The sequence below is a fragment of the Monodelphis domestica genome, chromosome 2, assembly GCF_027887165.1.
Source record: "Monodelphis domestica isolate mMonDom1 chromosome 2, mMonDom1.pri, whole genome shotgun sequence".
In the NCBI taxonomy this organism is placed as follows: domain Eukaryota; kingdom Metazoa; phylum Chordata; class Mammalia; order Didelphimorphia; family Didelphidae; genus Monodelphis; species Monodelphis domestica.
This window is the reverse complement of record NC_077228.1, coordinates 204,679,956-204,694,037: the sequence shown is the minus strand read 5'-3', so window position 1 is coordinate 204,694,037 and position 14,082 is coordinate 204,679,956. Positions and strand designations below refer to the sequence as shown.

The window sequence follows — 14,082 nt, the reverse complement described above, 5'->3', positions numbered from 1 at the left end:
TCTGGAAGCCTCCCTAGATTTACAAACTTTCGTGAATGTTCATGTTAGCCGAGGACAGGAGCCTCGGGGACGCTTCTCCCCACAAACTCCAGCTTCCCAAACCCCACAGTCCCACCTTTTTGATGGGAAAATTGAGGACTTCCTTTAGGAGGACTCGCTGAGAGTCCAGAGCGGAGGCTTGAGTCTTCTTTCCCAAAGTTGTTCGGTTTCTCCCTGAGGGGATGAGAGATCCTGGGATACATTTGGAGCCGGCTAAGAGCCCCGGAGAGGCAGGTGAGCAGAAAGAACAGCTTTCTCTCTCTCGTCTCCCCATTCCAGATGTGCCCTCAAGCTGTTAAGCTTCCCCTTCCCCAGATGTAGTCCCAGCCACAGCTCACAGTCCCCGGGACGCAGCCCTCCTACCCCTAAGACCTCCCATGCCGGGGGTCCCGGCGCCGTCTGGCACTCACCCCTCGCTGAGCTGGGACAGATGGGTGGCCCCTCTCTCTAGTGTCGGAGGTTGCGGACTGACCTCCCGGCGTCGTTGGAGCCGCTCTGGGTTAAGGAAGGACGGATAGAACTGTCAGCCAATCAGCAAGCCCGTTTTACTCTCTTCTTCCGCGTTTTGTCCACTAGGCGTGGGCCTCTCAACTTTATGCAAATCACCGTGCTGAGAATTTCCCAATCAGGCGATATTATCACCGCGCCCCCCCATCCCCCGCCGGATTGAGGCAGGCGGTCAGCGCCCCCTAGTGGAACAGATTGGTTCTTGACGCGAAATCTGAGAGTCCTCTAGCAGTAGAAGGAGACCATGAGCCACCTGTGTCCAGGAATCGACCTGACGGCTTGCGGGGCTTCACTGGGTGGCGGATCTGTGCCCAATGAAAAACCGGATTCTCTAGCTGAATGGCGTTGGATTTCCTAGGGAGATTGGGGAAGGGAGACTCAAAGAGATATAATACATGCGAGGCAGTGGCGGAAATTTGGGGAAAGGAGAAGAAGGAAAGGATAGACCCTCGCACACATGAATACACCGGAGAATGTTGCTTTTCGAGTCCTACTGTATATAGACTGTAGGTATACAGGGGTGGGGTAATTGTGGACCATCAAGGAGCTCACTGCACTCTCCAAACTGGCAGTAGGTGGCGCTAAGCCCACACCTTTCTGACCCTGACCTCTGGGCACACTTAGCTTGGAACAATCATCCAAGCGGACGTCTCAGTCCCTGCGCACACTTCCACCTCCAGTCCCTTGGGAAAGACTTAGATGTCGATTGAACCCGTGACGCATAAAGCAGTCACGTACACACGCATCGTATCTCACCACTAAGTGTAGAAATTCCCCAGGGACACCTTGCTGGGGAGAGGGTCAGGAACCTTGAACCCCAAGGAAGCTGAGCACACATTCTGGAAGCAGACACTCAAAGCCAGGGTGCCAGTGTCCAAAGCTAGCAACTGGAATCTGAGCAGCTTCTCTTCTTTTGTATTTGTATTCTCCGAGCTTTTGCATATAGAAAGTGTTTAATAAACGTCTTTTAAAATTTCATCCATTTAGGCTAAGGGGGCCAAGGCATGCCGATTTTATCTTGTTAACATCTCTTTGCATCCATACCCTCCTTTTCTCCTCTAATACTGCTATCATCCTGGTGCAGTCTCCCAATGGCGGGTTGCCCTCCCTCCTCCAAGTCTCTCCCTACTGTAGTCCCTTTTCTAATCAGCTGTTCTGGTCTTCCTAAAGAGCAGGTCTGATCATGTTGTTCCGCAAACTCCAGTGGCTTCATATCCCACTTTAAGATTAAATATAAAATCGGGGCAATTAGGTAGCACAGGCTTGGAGTGGGGAGGAGCCAGGTTCGAATTTGACCTCAGACAATTCCTAGCTGTGTGACCCTGGGCAAGTCACTTAACCCCTATTATTTAGCCCTTGTTGCTCTTCTTCTGCCTTCGAGAAGGTAAAGGTTTAAAAGAAACAACCCCAAAACAACTCAAACCTCTGTTTAGCATTTAAAACCTTTCCTAAACAACCCATCCCCCACCCCCTCATCTTTCCAGTCTTGCACCTTTTACCTTCTTCTCCCTCTTCTCCTCCCAACTAGCTCCCAAATGGGGCATTTTCATTGGCTGTCTCCCTTGGTCTCCCTTATCTCCACTCCTGGCTCCTCTGGTTCTTTAACGTCCTTGCTAAAATTCCACCTTCTCCAGAAAGTCTTTCCCAATCTCCTCTCATCCTTTCCATTTTATCTCGTGTATAGATTGTTTTTCATAGTGGTTTCATGTTGTCTCCCCATTAAACTGTGAACAAGGACTGTCTTTTACCTTCTTCTGATAGCACTGTTTAGCACTGTGCCTGGTATATAGTAGGCGCTAAATAAATGTTTATTGACTGATTTACTAAAGTCCCTTCCACCTCAGTTCCTATGCACGAACCCTTTCCTCCTTTCTCGTTGTATACAGGTATAAATATCTGAGACAGAGGAGAAGGCAACCCGTTCCGGCATCAGGAGGGTTAATCCAATGACGTCACGAAGCTGGAGCACTGGAGGGGGAAGGATTCCTGCCTCCTCCCTTCTCTCTGCATCCTTATCCCTCCCCCTCTTCTCCAGTTCTCTGATACCCCGAGTGTACAACTCGGTCAGAGCAGGTCTTATCCAGTTCTAGAACTGGAGGAACCCCACCTCTGGCCGGGTGACTTTTGCCTATCCCGCCAGGCTTGTAGCAATCCATCACAGCCCGAGTTTGAGAGAGGAGCCCGGACTGCTCTGGAGCTAAAGGAGTCCCTCTCCTCCTCGTCCCCCAATTGCCCCCCCCCCTCCCTCTCAAGGCCAAGTCTGGAGCAACCCCTCCTAATGCCTGCCCCCGAGACAGAGTCAAGTTCGGAGTCCACAGGGATGAGGGACACAGAGTCTGGGACAAGCTGAGGGGAGAGTTTGGACAAGAAGCACCTCACAGTCACGGGGGGAGGAGGGGGTGTCATTGCACACGTCACAGGACTCGGCCCAGATTCCTAAGACCTTGAAAAGCTGGAGATCCCGCCCCCACGGTCGGTCCAGGCCTCCTTCCCACCCCTTTCTTCCTTCCCTTCCCTTCCTTTCCTAACTCCCTCCTCCTCCTCCTCCTCCTCCTCCTCCTCCTCCTCCTCCTCTATTCCTCGTTGCTTCTAAGCTTCTCACTTTGGGGCCAGGGAGCCAGAACCCTGGCCTGGCCCCGAGCGGCTTTGCTGTCCCTGAGCCCCGCGACGGTGCCCTGGGACCATGCCCTGCCAGTGCTGGAGGAGTCGGAGCAGCGTGGTGCCGGGCGCCTCTTTCCGGATACTGGTCTCGGACTGCGGGAGTCAGGAACGGCCCCGGCTGCGAGCGCTGAAGAAGATGGGTCAGTGACAGGGGTCGGCTCGGGGCCTCGAGCCTGGGAACCCGGGCTCGGCTGAGGAGGGGGCGGGGCGGGGCAAAGTCGGGAAGCCCAGCACAAGGGAAGGGCTTCGGGCTTCGGGCTGTCGGGTCTAGAAAGGGGCCGCTCCGCTTCGCTGGGACTCGGTGCCTTCTCAGTCCTCGGACGGGGCGGGAAGTCTAAAGTTCTTCTCCCTACGAGGTCGGCCGGAGGGAAAAGTGGTTTTTGCTGGGGAAAGAACTGGGGGCGGGGGGCTGCCGAGGATGAGGATGGGGCGGGGGTGGGGTGGGCTGGAGAGGCGAAGAGGTTAAACAGATCTCGCTCTCCCTCTCCCGGCTTCGTCCAGACTCCGGGAACTGACACATGGCTTACAGAGATTATAAAAGTTTGTTTGCCGCGGAAGCCTTTCCCCCTGGAAATCAAATGGCGGTCAGTCAGGTTACTATGCCAACCCACCAATGCCTACCTAACCCATGAAGTATTATGTAATGGAGTATCTCATTAGATTGCGAGCTCCTCGAAGGCAAGGACTAGCATTCGCCTCTGTTTGCATCTCCAGCACGGTGCCTGGCACATGGTAGGCGCTGAATAAATGCTGATTGATTGGTTGGTTGGTATAGGGAAGGAACCTTTCCCTTGAATAGTAGACCTGATTAAAGATGACAGATTTGGATCCTGCAGCGACTTTCCAGTCACCTGGTCGGATTCTCTCCAAAACAGAAGTCTAGATAAATTGCCATTTGTCCCAGGCCACCTAGTCACCTTAGAGGCAGCTTTTTGGATTGGGGACTTGCATTCATGCCGAGAAGGAAACAAGCATTTATTAAATGCCTACTGTGTGCTATGTCCGTTACAAATAGAATCTCATTTGGTCCTCTTGGCTGACCAAAAAAATTCCGTGATTGTCTATATGAAGTGGATTTTTCTTGGAGGATCTGTGGAAGGCAGGACTAGATTTGTCCAGGAGGAGAAGCAGAGCAGGATGGTGGAGAGAACATTATAGAGGAACTCGGATCCCCTGTAGTATTTAACGGCAAGATTGGCACGGGTAATGTCCCTTACCACCAGCCACATCCCTTTAGTATAATTTATTAAATGCCATTTTATGTACAAGATGCTAGTATTAGAACTCACAGTAATAATTAGAGCAATAAGATTAATTGGTACTCTGGGGTGGACATTAATAGTGGTGCCAACGGAGAGGCAGCCTGATCATTTGCAGAGCGAGCTAGCCTTGGAGTTGGGATGACTCGAGTTCAAATTTTGTCTCCAACACAGACTGACTGTGAGACCATGTTGTTGTAGAGTCCTTTAGTCCAGTGATTCTTCCTGCCCCCATGGACCACAGCACACCAGGCCCTTCTATCCTCCCCTGTCTCTGGAAGACTGTCAACTGCTGTTTCCATGACAGTCTCTATCCATCTCAAGCTCTGCCATTTCCTGCTCTTTCTGCCTTCAATCTTTCCTAGCCTCAGGGATTTTCTGAAGATTCTTGTCATTTCATAGCCAAAGAATTTAAGCTTCAGCTTCACTATTTGGCTTTCCAGTGAATAGTCTGAATTCATTTCTTTAAGTATTGACTGATGGACCTCCTTGCTGTCCAACAGACTCTCAGAAGTCTTCTTCAGCCCCATAATTTGAAAATGTTGGTGTTCAGCTTTCCATATATATATATATAAAATCCCTTAAAAGACCTTTGATCTTAGAATCAACATTAAATATTGACTCCAAGACAGAAGAGCAGTAATGATTAGGCAATGGGGGTTAAGTGATTTGCCCAGGGTCACACAGCTAGGAAGTATCCAAAATGCAGGATTTCCTATCTCCAGGTCAGGCTCTCTATCCATTGAGATACCAAGCTGCACCTCAGCTTTCTTCATAGGCCAACTCTCCCAGCCATAATTGCTATGGGAAAAACCATAGCTTTGATGTCAAGTCTCTCTCCGTGGGTCACTCAAGGACCACAGGTCTGAACAAAAGAATGGAGTTAGGATTGGGAGGCAGGAAGGGGAAGTAATCTGGGCTCTGCCATTAATGTGTGATATTGGGCAAGGTACTTCCTCCCTCTGGGATTCAGCTTCCTGTCCTCCCCAAAGTGAGGTCTGCTGGATTTGTTGAGAAAGTCTTAAAGATTTCCTTCTAAAAAGACATTATATGATTTCTGTGATTTAACAGGATTCTTTTGGCGATGTTGTGATGGCTTTATTAGGCTCGTATGGCCTGACCTGGGAACATAACCATCATACTTATACACGCATGTATATGGGTGCAGAATATACACACATACACATCACATATATGTTTATACACGTATCACAAAATATAAATGCATGTCTCATACACACGTATATGCATAAATTATGCATGTATATATAATATAGACAATAATATATATACATATAATGTGTGTGTTATATGTATTTATACATCTGAAAATGTGTATGTGAGTTTTATATACACAGGTTGCCTTCTTCCAATCTGGAATTCTGCCTCAAACACAGAGACACACATAGGGATGCCGCTGCCCTCATTAGCTGAATTCAAAAAGGGAAAATGGACAGTTGCATAGGGGAAAGCATGTTGGATTTGAGGTTGAGAACCTCAAAGTTCCAATCCTGCACTATTGTTGTTGTTTGGTCATTTCTAGCATGTCTGCCTCTTTCTGACCTCACTTGAAGTTTTCTTGGCAGAGATACTGGAGTGCTTGGCCATTTCCTTCTCCAGCTCATTTGACAGATGAGGAAACTGAGGCCAGCAGAATCAAGTGACTGGTCCTGGGTCACACAGCTAGGAAGTGTCTGAGGCTGGATTTGAACTCTTCCTTACTCCAAGGCTGGCACTTTTTTCCATGCCTCACTTAGCTGTTTTGCACTATCCCTAGGGAAAGTCATCCTCTACTTGAAAACCTTCAGGAAGGGCAACCTCCCACCTCCTGGGGCAGCTTGGTCCTCTTTAGGGCAGTCTTAATTACAGAAGGCTAGCTCTAATTACTTGGGCATCCAGATCCCTCCTTCTTTTCCCAGGTATCCCTTTTCATGTTTATGTGACCCACAATGCACCTATGGGGAACCCAGGGGGTCCCGCAGACCTCAGTAGTTCTGTTGGCTAGTCACAGACTGAAGCCCCCAGCTAGCTCCCTCCCTTCCTGGTCCCTTCTCCACCCAGTAGGCAGTGGTTCCTCCCAGGAAGAGAATGGTTATGAAAGCGCTTTGAAGTCCACTGTTTCCACTATTGCAGTAGATAGAGCACTGGGTTTGGAATCAAGAACCTGGGTTCAGATACTGACAGGTCCACTAATTAGATGGGTGACTGCATGGAAAACTCTTAACCTCTCTGTGACTTAGATTCTTTATCTATAAAACAGGAATACTAATACATCACAAGTAGTGTTAAAATAAAAAGCCAAAAACAACTCTTACCTTCTGTCTTAGAATCAATAAGGGGGGGGGGGGGCAGCTGGGTAGCTCAGTGGATTGAGAACCAGACCTAGAGTCAGGAGGTCCTGGAGTCATATCTGAGCTCAGACACTTCCTAGCTGTGTGACCCTGGGCAAGTCACTTAACCCTCATTGTCTAGCCCTTATGGCTCTTCTGCCTTGGCCTTAGAACCAATACATAGTATTGATTCCAAGGTAAGGGTTTAAAAGGAAAGAAAAGGAATCAAAACTTTGTAAAGAAATATATAGTTGGTAAGGGCTAGGCATAGGCATTAAATGACTTGCCCAGGGTCACACAGGTAGGATTTGAACCCAGGACTTCCCGCCTCTAGGTCTCAAGGATCATTGTCAAGATGAAAAAGGTGGAGTCCTGGGTGCAGAGTTGGGAGTCCAGAGGATTCTCCTCAAGTCTGGACAGTTTGGCCTTTGAGTTTGCCCGGCTCCAGCTTTTTTCCTGCCCCCAGAGCACAGATTCCCAAACTGTGGATTCTTTCTATGGATCGAGGGAGATTTTATTTCTGATACAGGCATGAGGTTACAGAGAGGGGGAGGGGAAGCACAAGAGAAGGAAGAATTCCGACCCAGAAGGGAGAGTCCAAGCTTGTCTCCTAGCTGGATAGCAACTCATCAAGGGAGCCAGGCATCCTGCTCCCAGCCTCCCACCTCCAGACCTCACTTTGAATCCCAAGGTGAACAAGAAGCAGGGACGGTTGTTGACAGGACCAAAGCAGGACTCCTGACTGGGGAACCTCCAAAGGCAGGATCTCCAGAAGGGGGCACGGTCTGGGCTGTGCTCAGTGTTCCTTCTTCCTTTTCTACCACCCCTTCCCTGCCTCCCCTCCAGATCCTCTCTGAAAAGATGAGGAGGAAACACCAGACCCCTGTGAGAATTATCATGGGGGACTGGGAAAGACCCTAGGGTTAGTGGGAGGAAGACCTATATATGTATGCTCTTTGCTCCCAGAATGCATGTCCTTGATAAGTCACTTAGAGGCAGCTAAATATCACAGTGGATAGAGTGCTGGACCTAGATCAGGAAGATCTGAGTTCAAATCTTGTCTCCGACATTTCCTAATTGTGTGGCCTTGGGAAAGCCATTTAACCTCTCTCTGACAATCTCCTTATCTGTAAAATGTGTATAATAATATCCATCTGCCTGTGAGAATCAAATGCGATAATAATTATAAAGTGCTTAGCACAGTGCCCAGCACATGGTAAATCTAGTGTCAATACTAGCTATTATTCTTACTGAATGAATTGAGAGGCTTGGACTAGTCAACCTTTGATCATCCCTTTCTAAACTACTATCTCCAACTCAGGCCTCTGCTGAAAGGTCCCACCCCCTACCCAGCTCTATCCCCTAATCCCTTTGACCAGTGTGTCAGGCCATTGTTGCTGAGCGGACAGAAACCCTGGCTTTCCTAGTCAGAGGACTGATTCATAGCCCAGGGAGCAGGCTGAATCCCACCTTGGGCAGGGATCTAAGCCACGATGTGATGTTCTCCTGGAGTCCTCTCCTGAAAGGTGAGTCTTTAGAGTTGGAGTAGGGTCTCCTTCCTTCCTTCCTTCCTTCCTTGCTTCCTTCCTTGCTTCCTTCCTTCCTTCTTGCTTCCTTCCTTCCTTCCTTCTTTCCTTCCTTCCTTCCTTCCTTCCTTCCTTCCTTCTTTCCTTCCTTCCTTCCTTCCTTCCTTCCTTCCTTCCTTCCTTCCTTCCTTCCTTCCTTCCTTCCTTCCTTCCTTCCTTCCTTCCTTCCTTCCTTCCTTCCTTCCTTCCTTCCTTCCTTCCTTTCCTTTCCTTTCCTTTCCTTCCTTCCTTTCCTTTCCTTCCTTCCTTCCTTCCTTCCACCCCTGCTCTTGTCCTTAAATTGTTTCTCTCTAGTCAGTCCTGTGAAATGAAGGTTGGACAAGGCCTCCCAAACAAAGGAGACTAAGTCTGGGGGCAGAGTAGATAGAGTGCCAGGCCTGGAATCTGGAGGACCTGGGTTTAAATCTGACCTCAGATACTTCCTAGCTGTGTGATCCTGGGCAAGTCATGTAACCCCAATTGCCTAACCCTTGCTGTTCTTCTGTCTTAGAATCCATACTAAGATAGAGGGTGAGGATTTAAAAATAGAAAGAAACTCAAGTTTGGCTAACCTTGGAAGGGAGGGAGGCTCAAGAGTCAGACTCAATAGCTAGACTGGGACCATGCGGCTAGTGTATTTTGCGGACACCCAGGGGAGTTGGCTGTATCTGTGTGCCCCCTCTCTTCTGGTCTCAGTTGAGAACTGATTTCTGTTCAGTGACAAAGGACCTGTGACTTTGTGCCCATGTTGACCCTCCTGAAGCAGGACCCTTCCTCAGAGCTCTCAACCCTAGACGCACCCATCCTCGCCTCCTTTAATAATGAGTCCAACGGAGCCAGGAGCTCCTTCCTCATCCTTTCTTTCCTGTCTTTGTTCTACTGAATGGATTGCCGTGCAGTTCTTGGTCTTTGGCACCAATGCCAGTCAGGGTGGGGCTAGTCAGTGGGAATCTAGCTGGCGGAGTTGTTGATTAAAAGACGGCAGGTTTTGGACCACCAGGGTGGAGGGGATTCCAGTAAAGTAAACAGAAGCCATTTCTCCTCCCCTCCTCCCCATTTCTTTCTTTCCTTTTTTGGAGCTGGCTTTTTCCTTTCTTTTGTTTTTTTTTCCTTTTTTTTATTTAGAAAAATTTTCCATAGTTACATGGTTCATGATCCCCCCATTCTAGCTGACAAGCAATTCTACTGGGTTATGTATGTATCATTGTTCAAAACCTATTTCCATGTTATTCATATTTGCAGTAGAGTGATCTTTTAACATCAAAACCCTAAATCCTATCCCCATTGAACTACGTGATCAATCCTTTGTTTCTCTTCTGTGTTTCTACTCTCACAGTTCTTCCTCTGGATGTGGATAGTGTGCTTTCTCATAGATCCCTCTGAATTGTTCAGGATCACTGCATTGCTACTAATAGAGAAGTCCATTTGATTGTACCACAATGTATCCCTCTCTGTGTACAATGTTCTCCTGGTTCTGCTCCTCTTACTCTGCATCAATTCCTGGAGGTCCTTCCAGTTCACACGGAATCCCTCCAGTTCATTATTCCTTTCTGGGCTTCTCTTGTGTCTCGTATTTGGTCTTCAAATTTTTTGTTTAGGTCTGGCTTACGGTCATTCAATAAGATAGCAGATTTCCAAGCATTCCTGAGGAATCCACCAGAGCTGGCTTTTTCTTAACAGATTAGGATGGGAAATCACTCAGAATGTGGGGCCCGGAAAGGGTGCCCTCCCTACTCAATGTTTCATCCTGCTTAGATCATCAGGAAATGCCCCTTCTCCCTTCTCACCCAGGGCCCTGGCATGCTGTTTGGTTTTCTGCATGTCTGACATTCCTGCTGCCAACTCACACAGCCTCTCCAGGTTCTCAGGAACGAGTGTACAGCTTTCTGTGTACACGGGAACACCCTTCACACATACCTGTCTCTCCACACACATAACTGTCATCTGCTGTATTCTGGAGGGCCCCACCAGGGCCTCTCACCCAGGGATCACACGCATCCCTTGGGCCAGCATGAAAGAAAGCCGCTCCCCCACCTCTGAGACCTCCTCCAGCAGGACATTCTATCTTTTTCAGAGGTCAGTGGAGGACAAAGAAACCATAGAGGCCCCCCACATTCTCTCCATCCCCTCTAGGCCTGGTTTATGGAGGGTGCCTGGACCTGGATGCTGACAGGAGCTAAATATAGCTGACGGAGGCCTCAGTGAGGGAGGGCAGAGGCAGCCAGACTCACCCTGTCTCTGCCCCTACATCCATTCCCCCTCAGCTGAGAAGGGTGCACAGTGAAGGAACTGCCCATTCTAGGGGGTGGATGGGAGGATAAAATGAGGAATGAGTCCATACATTGGCTACTGGCTGCTCTTACATCCAGGTCCTTTCCCCTGGCTGGATAGCTGTGGCTAACTACCAACGCTCTGCCATGATCTCCCTCCTTGTCAAACAGGGGCCGTGGAATAATTTGTTTTGTGGTCTTCAGGTGGGCAGGGAAAAAGGAGACCAGGCTCTGACATCTTCCCTATTTTCTATGCTATTCCTCCATCCCTTCTCCTTTTCCCTTCCCTCAAAGTGTAAAAAAGTGTTTAAAAATCAATATTAAATATTGGTTCTAGAGCAGAAGAGCAGTAAGGGCCAGGAAATTGGAGTTAAGTGACTTGCCCAGGGTCACCCAGCTAGGAAGTGTCTGAAGCCATATTTGAACCCAGAACCTTCCATCTCCTTCATTTCTTCTTCTCCTCTGTTCCATTTCTTTCTCCCTTTTCTTCTTTTCCCTTCGTCCGTTCACATTTACCTTCCACCCCTTCTCCTATACCCCCTGGTCTCCTTCTCCTCCTCCCATCCACATTTCTCATCTTCCTCTCAAGCCTTGTGCCTGAGTCAGGGACTATGCGCACAGCTAGATCCTCCAGCAGCTACTTGGGATGGAGAGCGAAGTTTGGGCAGGGCCACTGGTGCCACCAGAATTGAAAAGTTTGCTTTGGGAAGTAATAATAATAATAACAACAACAACAATTATGTAGTGCTTTAAGGTTGATAAATGTGTTGTTTCATTTCATCCTTACAATCACCCTTTTGAAGTTGGTGCTATTATTAGCCCCATTTTATAGAGCAGCCCAGTTCAATCTGAGAGGTTTTGCACCTTTCTGGGTCAAGCCCCAAGCAGGAATGAGGAAGATGAAACATCTACAGGTGCTAGTGACACCACCATTTTATATGGCTGAGGCTCAGGTGCCAGCCTTAGGCCACATACCTCACTCCTGGCCTGGGCCTCCCCAGGGGCTCCTATCCTCATTCTCTACTGATCTCTCACTCTCCCCAGGGAATGGGGTGGGTCTTCCCATTTCCCAGACGTGTAAACTGAGGCATACAAACCCCAGACACTGAAACTGGACTTGCTCCTTCTCCAAAGGATAGGGAGGAGGCAGGGTGATGAGTATGTATGTGTGTGTGCTTGAATGGTGATGGGGAACATCTGGGACACAGGAGTCTGAATGTCATGTCCTCTCCCAAAAGGCCACTCTGGTGTCCAAAAGGCACTGTCAGGGCTGTGGGTGTTTACTTGAAGGTTTAGTGAAAGTAGGGACCACGTAGAGGAAGCAGGGAGAATTGTCTGCGTTTGGGGCTACAGGTATGGATTGCGAAGGTTGTTTGCTGAAAGAGTTTGGATAAACCAGCCCCTGGGAGTGAGTGACTCACCTCCACTTCCGGTCTTAGTCATCTGCTTCCAATGTGTGGGGGCAGGGAAATAGAAGAATAGGGGGCTGGTCCGGGCTCCACAGCTACAACTCTGAGGGCAAATTGGTTGTCAGTTGTCATAGGAACAAGGGTTAGTCCATCCGCCAGCTCCCTCTGCCAGGGAAGTGGGAGTGGGGTCTCTGAACTCAACCTAGTGCCAAAATAATAATGATAACTCACATTGAAGAGAGGGGAAAAAAGTATTGCTTAGCAAGTGTTTACCATCCATCTTCATTTGAGCCCAGTGAAGAAAGGTAGTGCGATTAGGATGATGTACATTTTAGGGGACAGGAAATGAGTTGGGGACCCGGGTTCCAATCCCACCTCTGAGGTCTTGGACAAGTCAGATAGCCTCTTGGTGCCTCAGTTTCCTTATCTAGAAAATGAGGGGTTTGGACCAATTGGGCTTGCTCTAGACTTGTGACTTGGTGGCTCCAAAAGTCCCTTTTGGATCTTAATCTGTGATCTTAGGAGTTGCCCAAGCTAGTGAAGAAGCAAGTTAGTGATGAGTTTTGCCTGGTCTTTAGTAGAGAAGTTGCTTCCATGGGCTCCTGGTATTTATGAAGCGGGGTGGAGAGCAGGGTGGGGAAAGGAATTTGTATTGGGGTACCTCCTTTGGTTCTCTTTCCTCCCCCTTCCCCACAGAACGAGAGTCTCATGGAGAGGCTGAATCGATGAGGAGGGGAGCAGAGAAATGGCCAAGACCTAAGGGGAATGGCACCCATTTCTCCCCAGCAAAGGACGCAGGCCATTGTCTGCTCCCCTCCGACCCTGGAAGAGCCTACACACTTGTGGCTGTTTCTCTAGCATGGGGTGCACCTATATATCTGAAAGATGTCCTTCTTGGTCTCCCGAGAGCGGAAGTGGGATGGGTGATGTGGGAGCTGGAGCAGTGTGGGCACTAGGGGACAGGCGTGCTTGATTCCCTGTCCAGCAGGCTATTATTCCTCAGGCCCCCCCACCCTGGGATTTAGATGGAGTCAGGGCTTGCTGGTCTGGATCTGGGAGGGGAATATAAGGAGGAGGTTGATGGTAGAGCATCTCAAGATAAGAGGTAAAGAAGGAACCAGAATAGGGAGAGGCTGTGTAAGTGGGAGGCTAGATAAAAGTTATCTCCCAAAGCAGAGGAGGTCATCCAGAAATCAGCCCCACCTCCAGGGTATTGGCCAAAGTGGACCTGTGCCCAGGACTCCATGGCCCCCAGCTTCTCTAACCTGCTTACCCAGATCCCTGAGAGCCCGAGTTGCCATTTGCCCCACTAGAACTGGACAGAACAGCCTTGAATGTGAGGAGTGGGGCTTAGGTTGCAGCAAGAGAGATTTAGGTTAGATAGGAAGAAGAACTTCCTGATAATCAGGATTTTGAGCCAAGAAGAGGGTTGTTGGGGGCTGTTTCTGCAATGCCCACGGTGTGCCAGGTACTGGGCAGGAGCCACGAAAAGCCTTCACCGCAGAAACTTTTGAGTTCTGAAGACAAGGGGGGGATGGGTTAAGGGCAGGAATTCAGATGGAAGCTGGAGAGATAGGCTTGGGTTTCTGGAGGTTGCCCATTGTATTCCTTCAAAGCTCAGCTTCTTTTCTTCCCAGAGGGATGAACGTCCCGACCGGGCTCCAGTGACAGAAAACACCCTGTCTCACCCCCCACCCCCAATTGCTTTCATATTTATTCAGCACGAACAAATACACCCCTCTGGTGGGGCCACCCTGTGGATGTGGCAAGTGTGGCAGCTTAAAATGCAAGTGAAATCTCAGGTCTAGGGGCTGGCAGGGTGTTTAGGGGCGTGGGGAAGGGGACCTGCTGGGACTTCTCTGTCCACAGCTCCGGCTACAATCCTGAGCAGCTGAGATGTCTATATGCGTGAATATGTATGTGTGTGTGTTGGGTATTGTGTATGGGCAGGGGTACACTGGGATGGGAGCTCAGTGCTGAGGATGAGAAGACTCGGCGCTGAAGGGACCCAAGAGATCAACTAGTCCAACCTTGTCATTTTT

At 49.2% G+C, this 14,082-nt stretch overlaps 1 protein-coding gene across 1 annotated transcript in view; it reads left to right on the top strand.

Moving 5' to 3' along the window:
- Nucleotides 1-138: 138 nt before the first annotated feature.
- Nucleotides 139-14,082, top strand: part of PLCD3 (phospholipase C delta 3) — a 31,711-nt gene continuing 17,767 nt past the window's right edge. Inside the window, exons 1-2 of the mRNA XM_056816981.1 lie at nucleotides 139-273; nucleotides 2,433-3,347. Of these exons, the coding sequence (XP_056672959.1) occupies nucleotides 3,230-3,347 (118 nt within the window). The 5' untranslated portion in view covers nucleotides 139-273; nucleotides 2,433-3,229. The remainder of the gene's footprint in view (nucleotides 274-2,432; nucleotides 3,348-14,082) is intronic.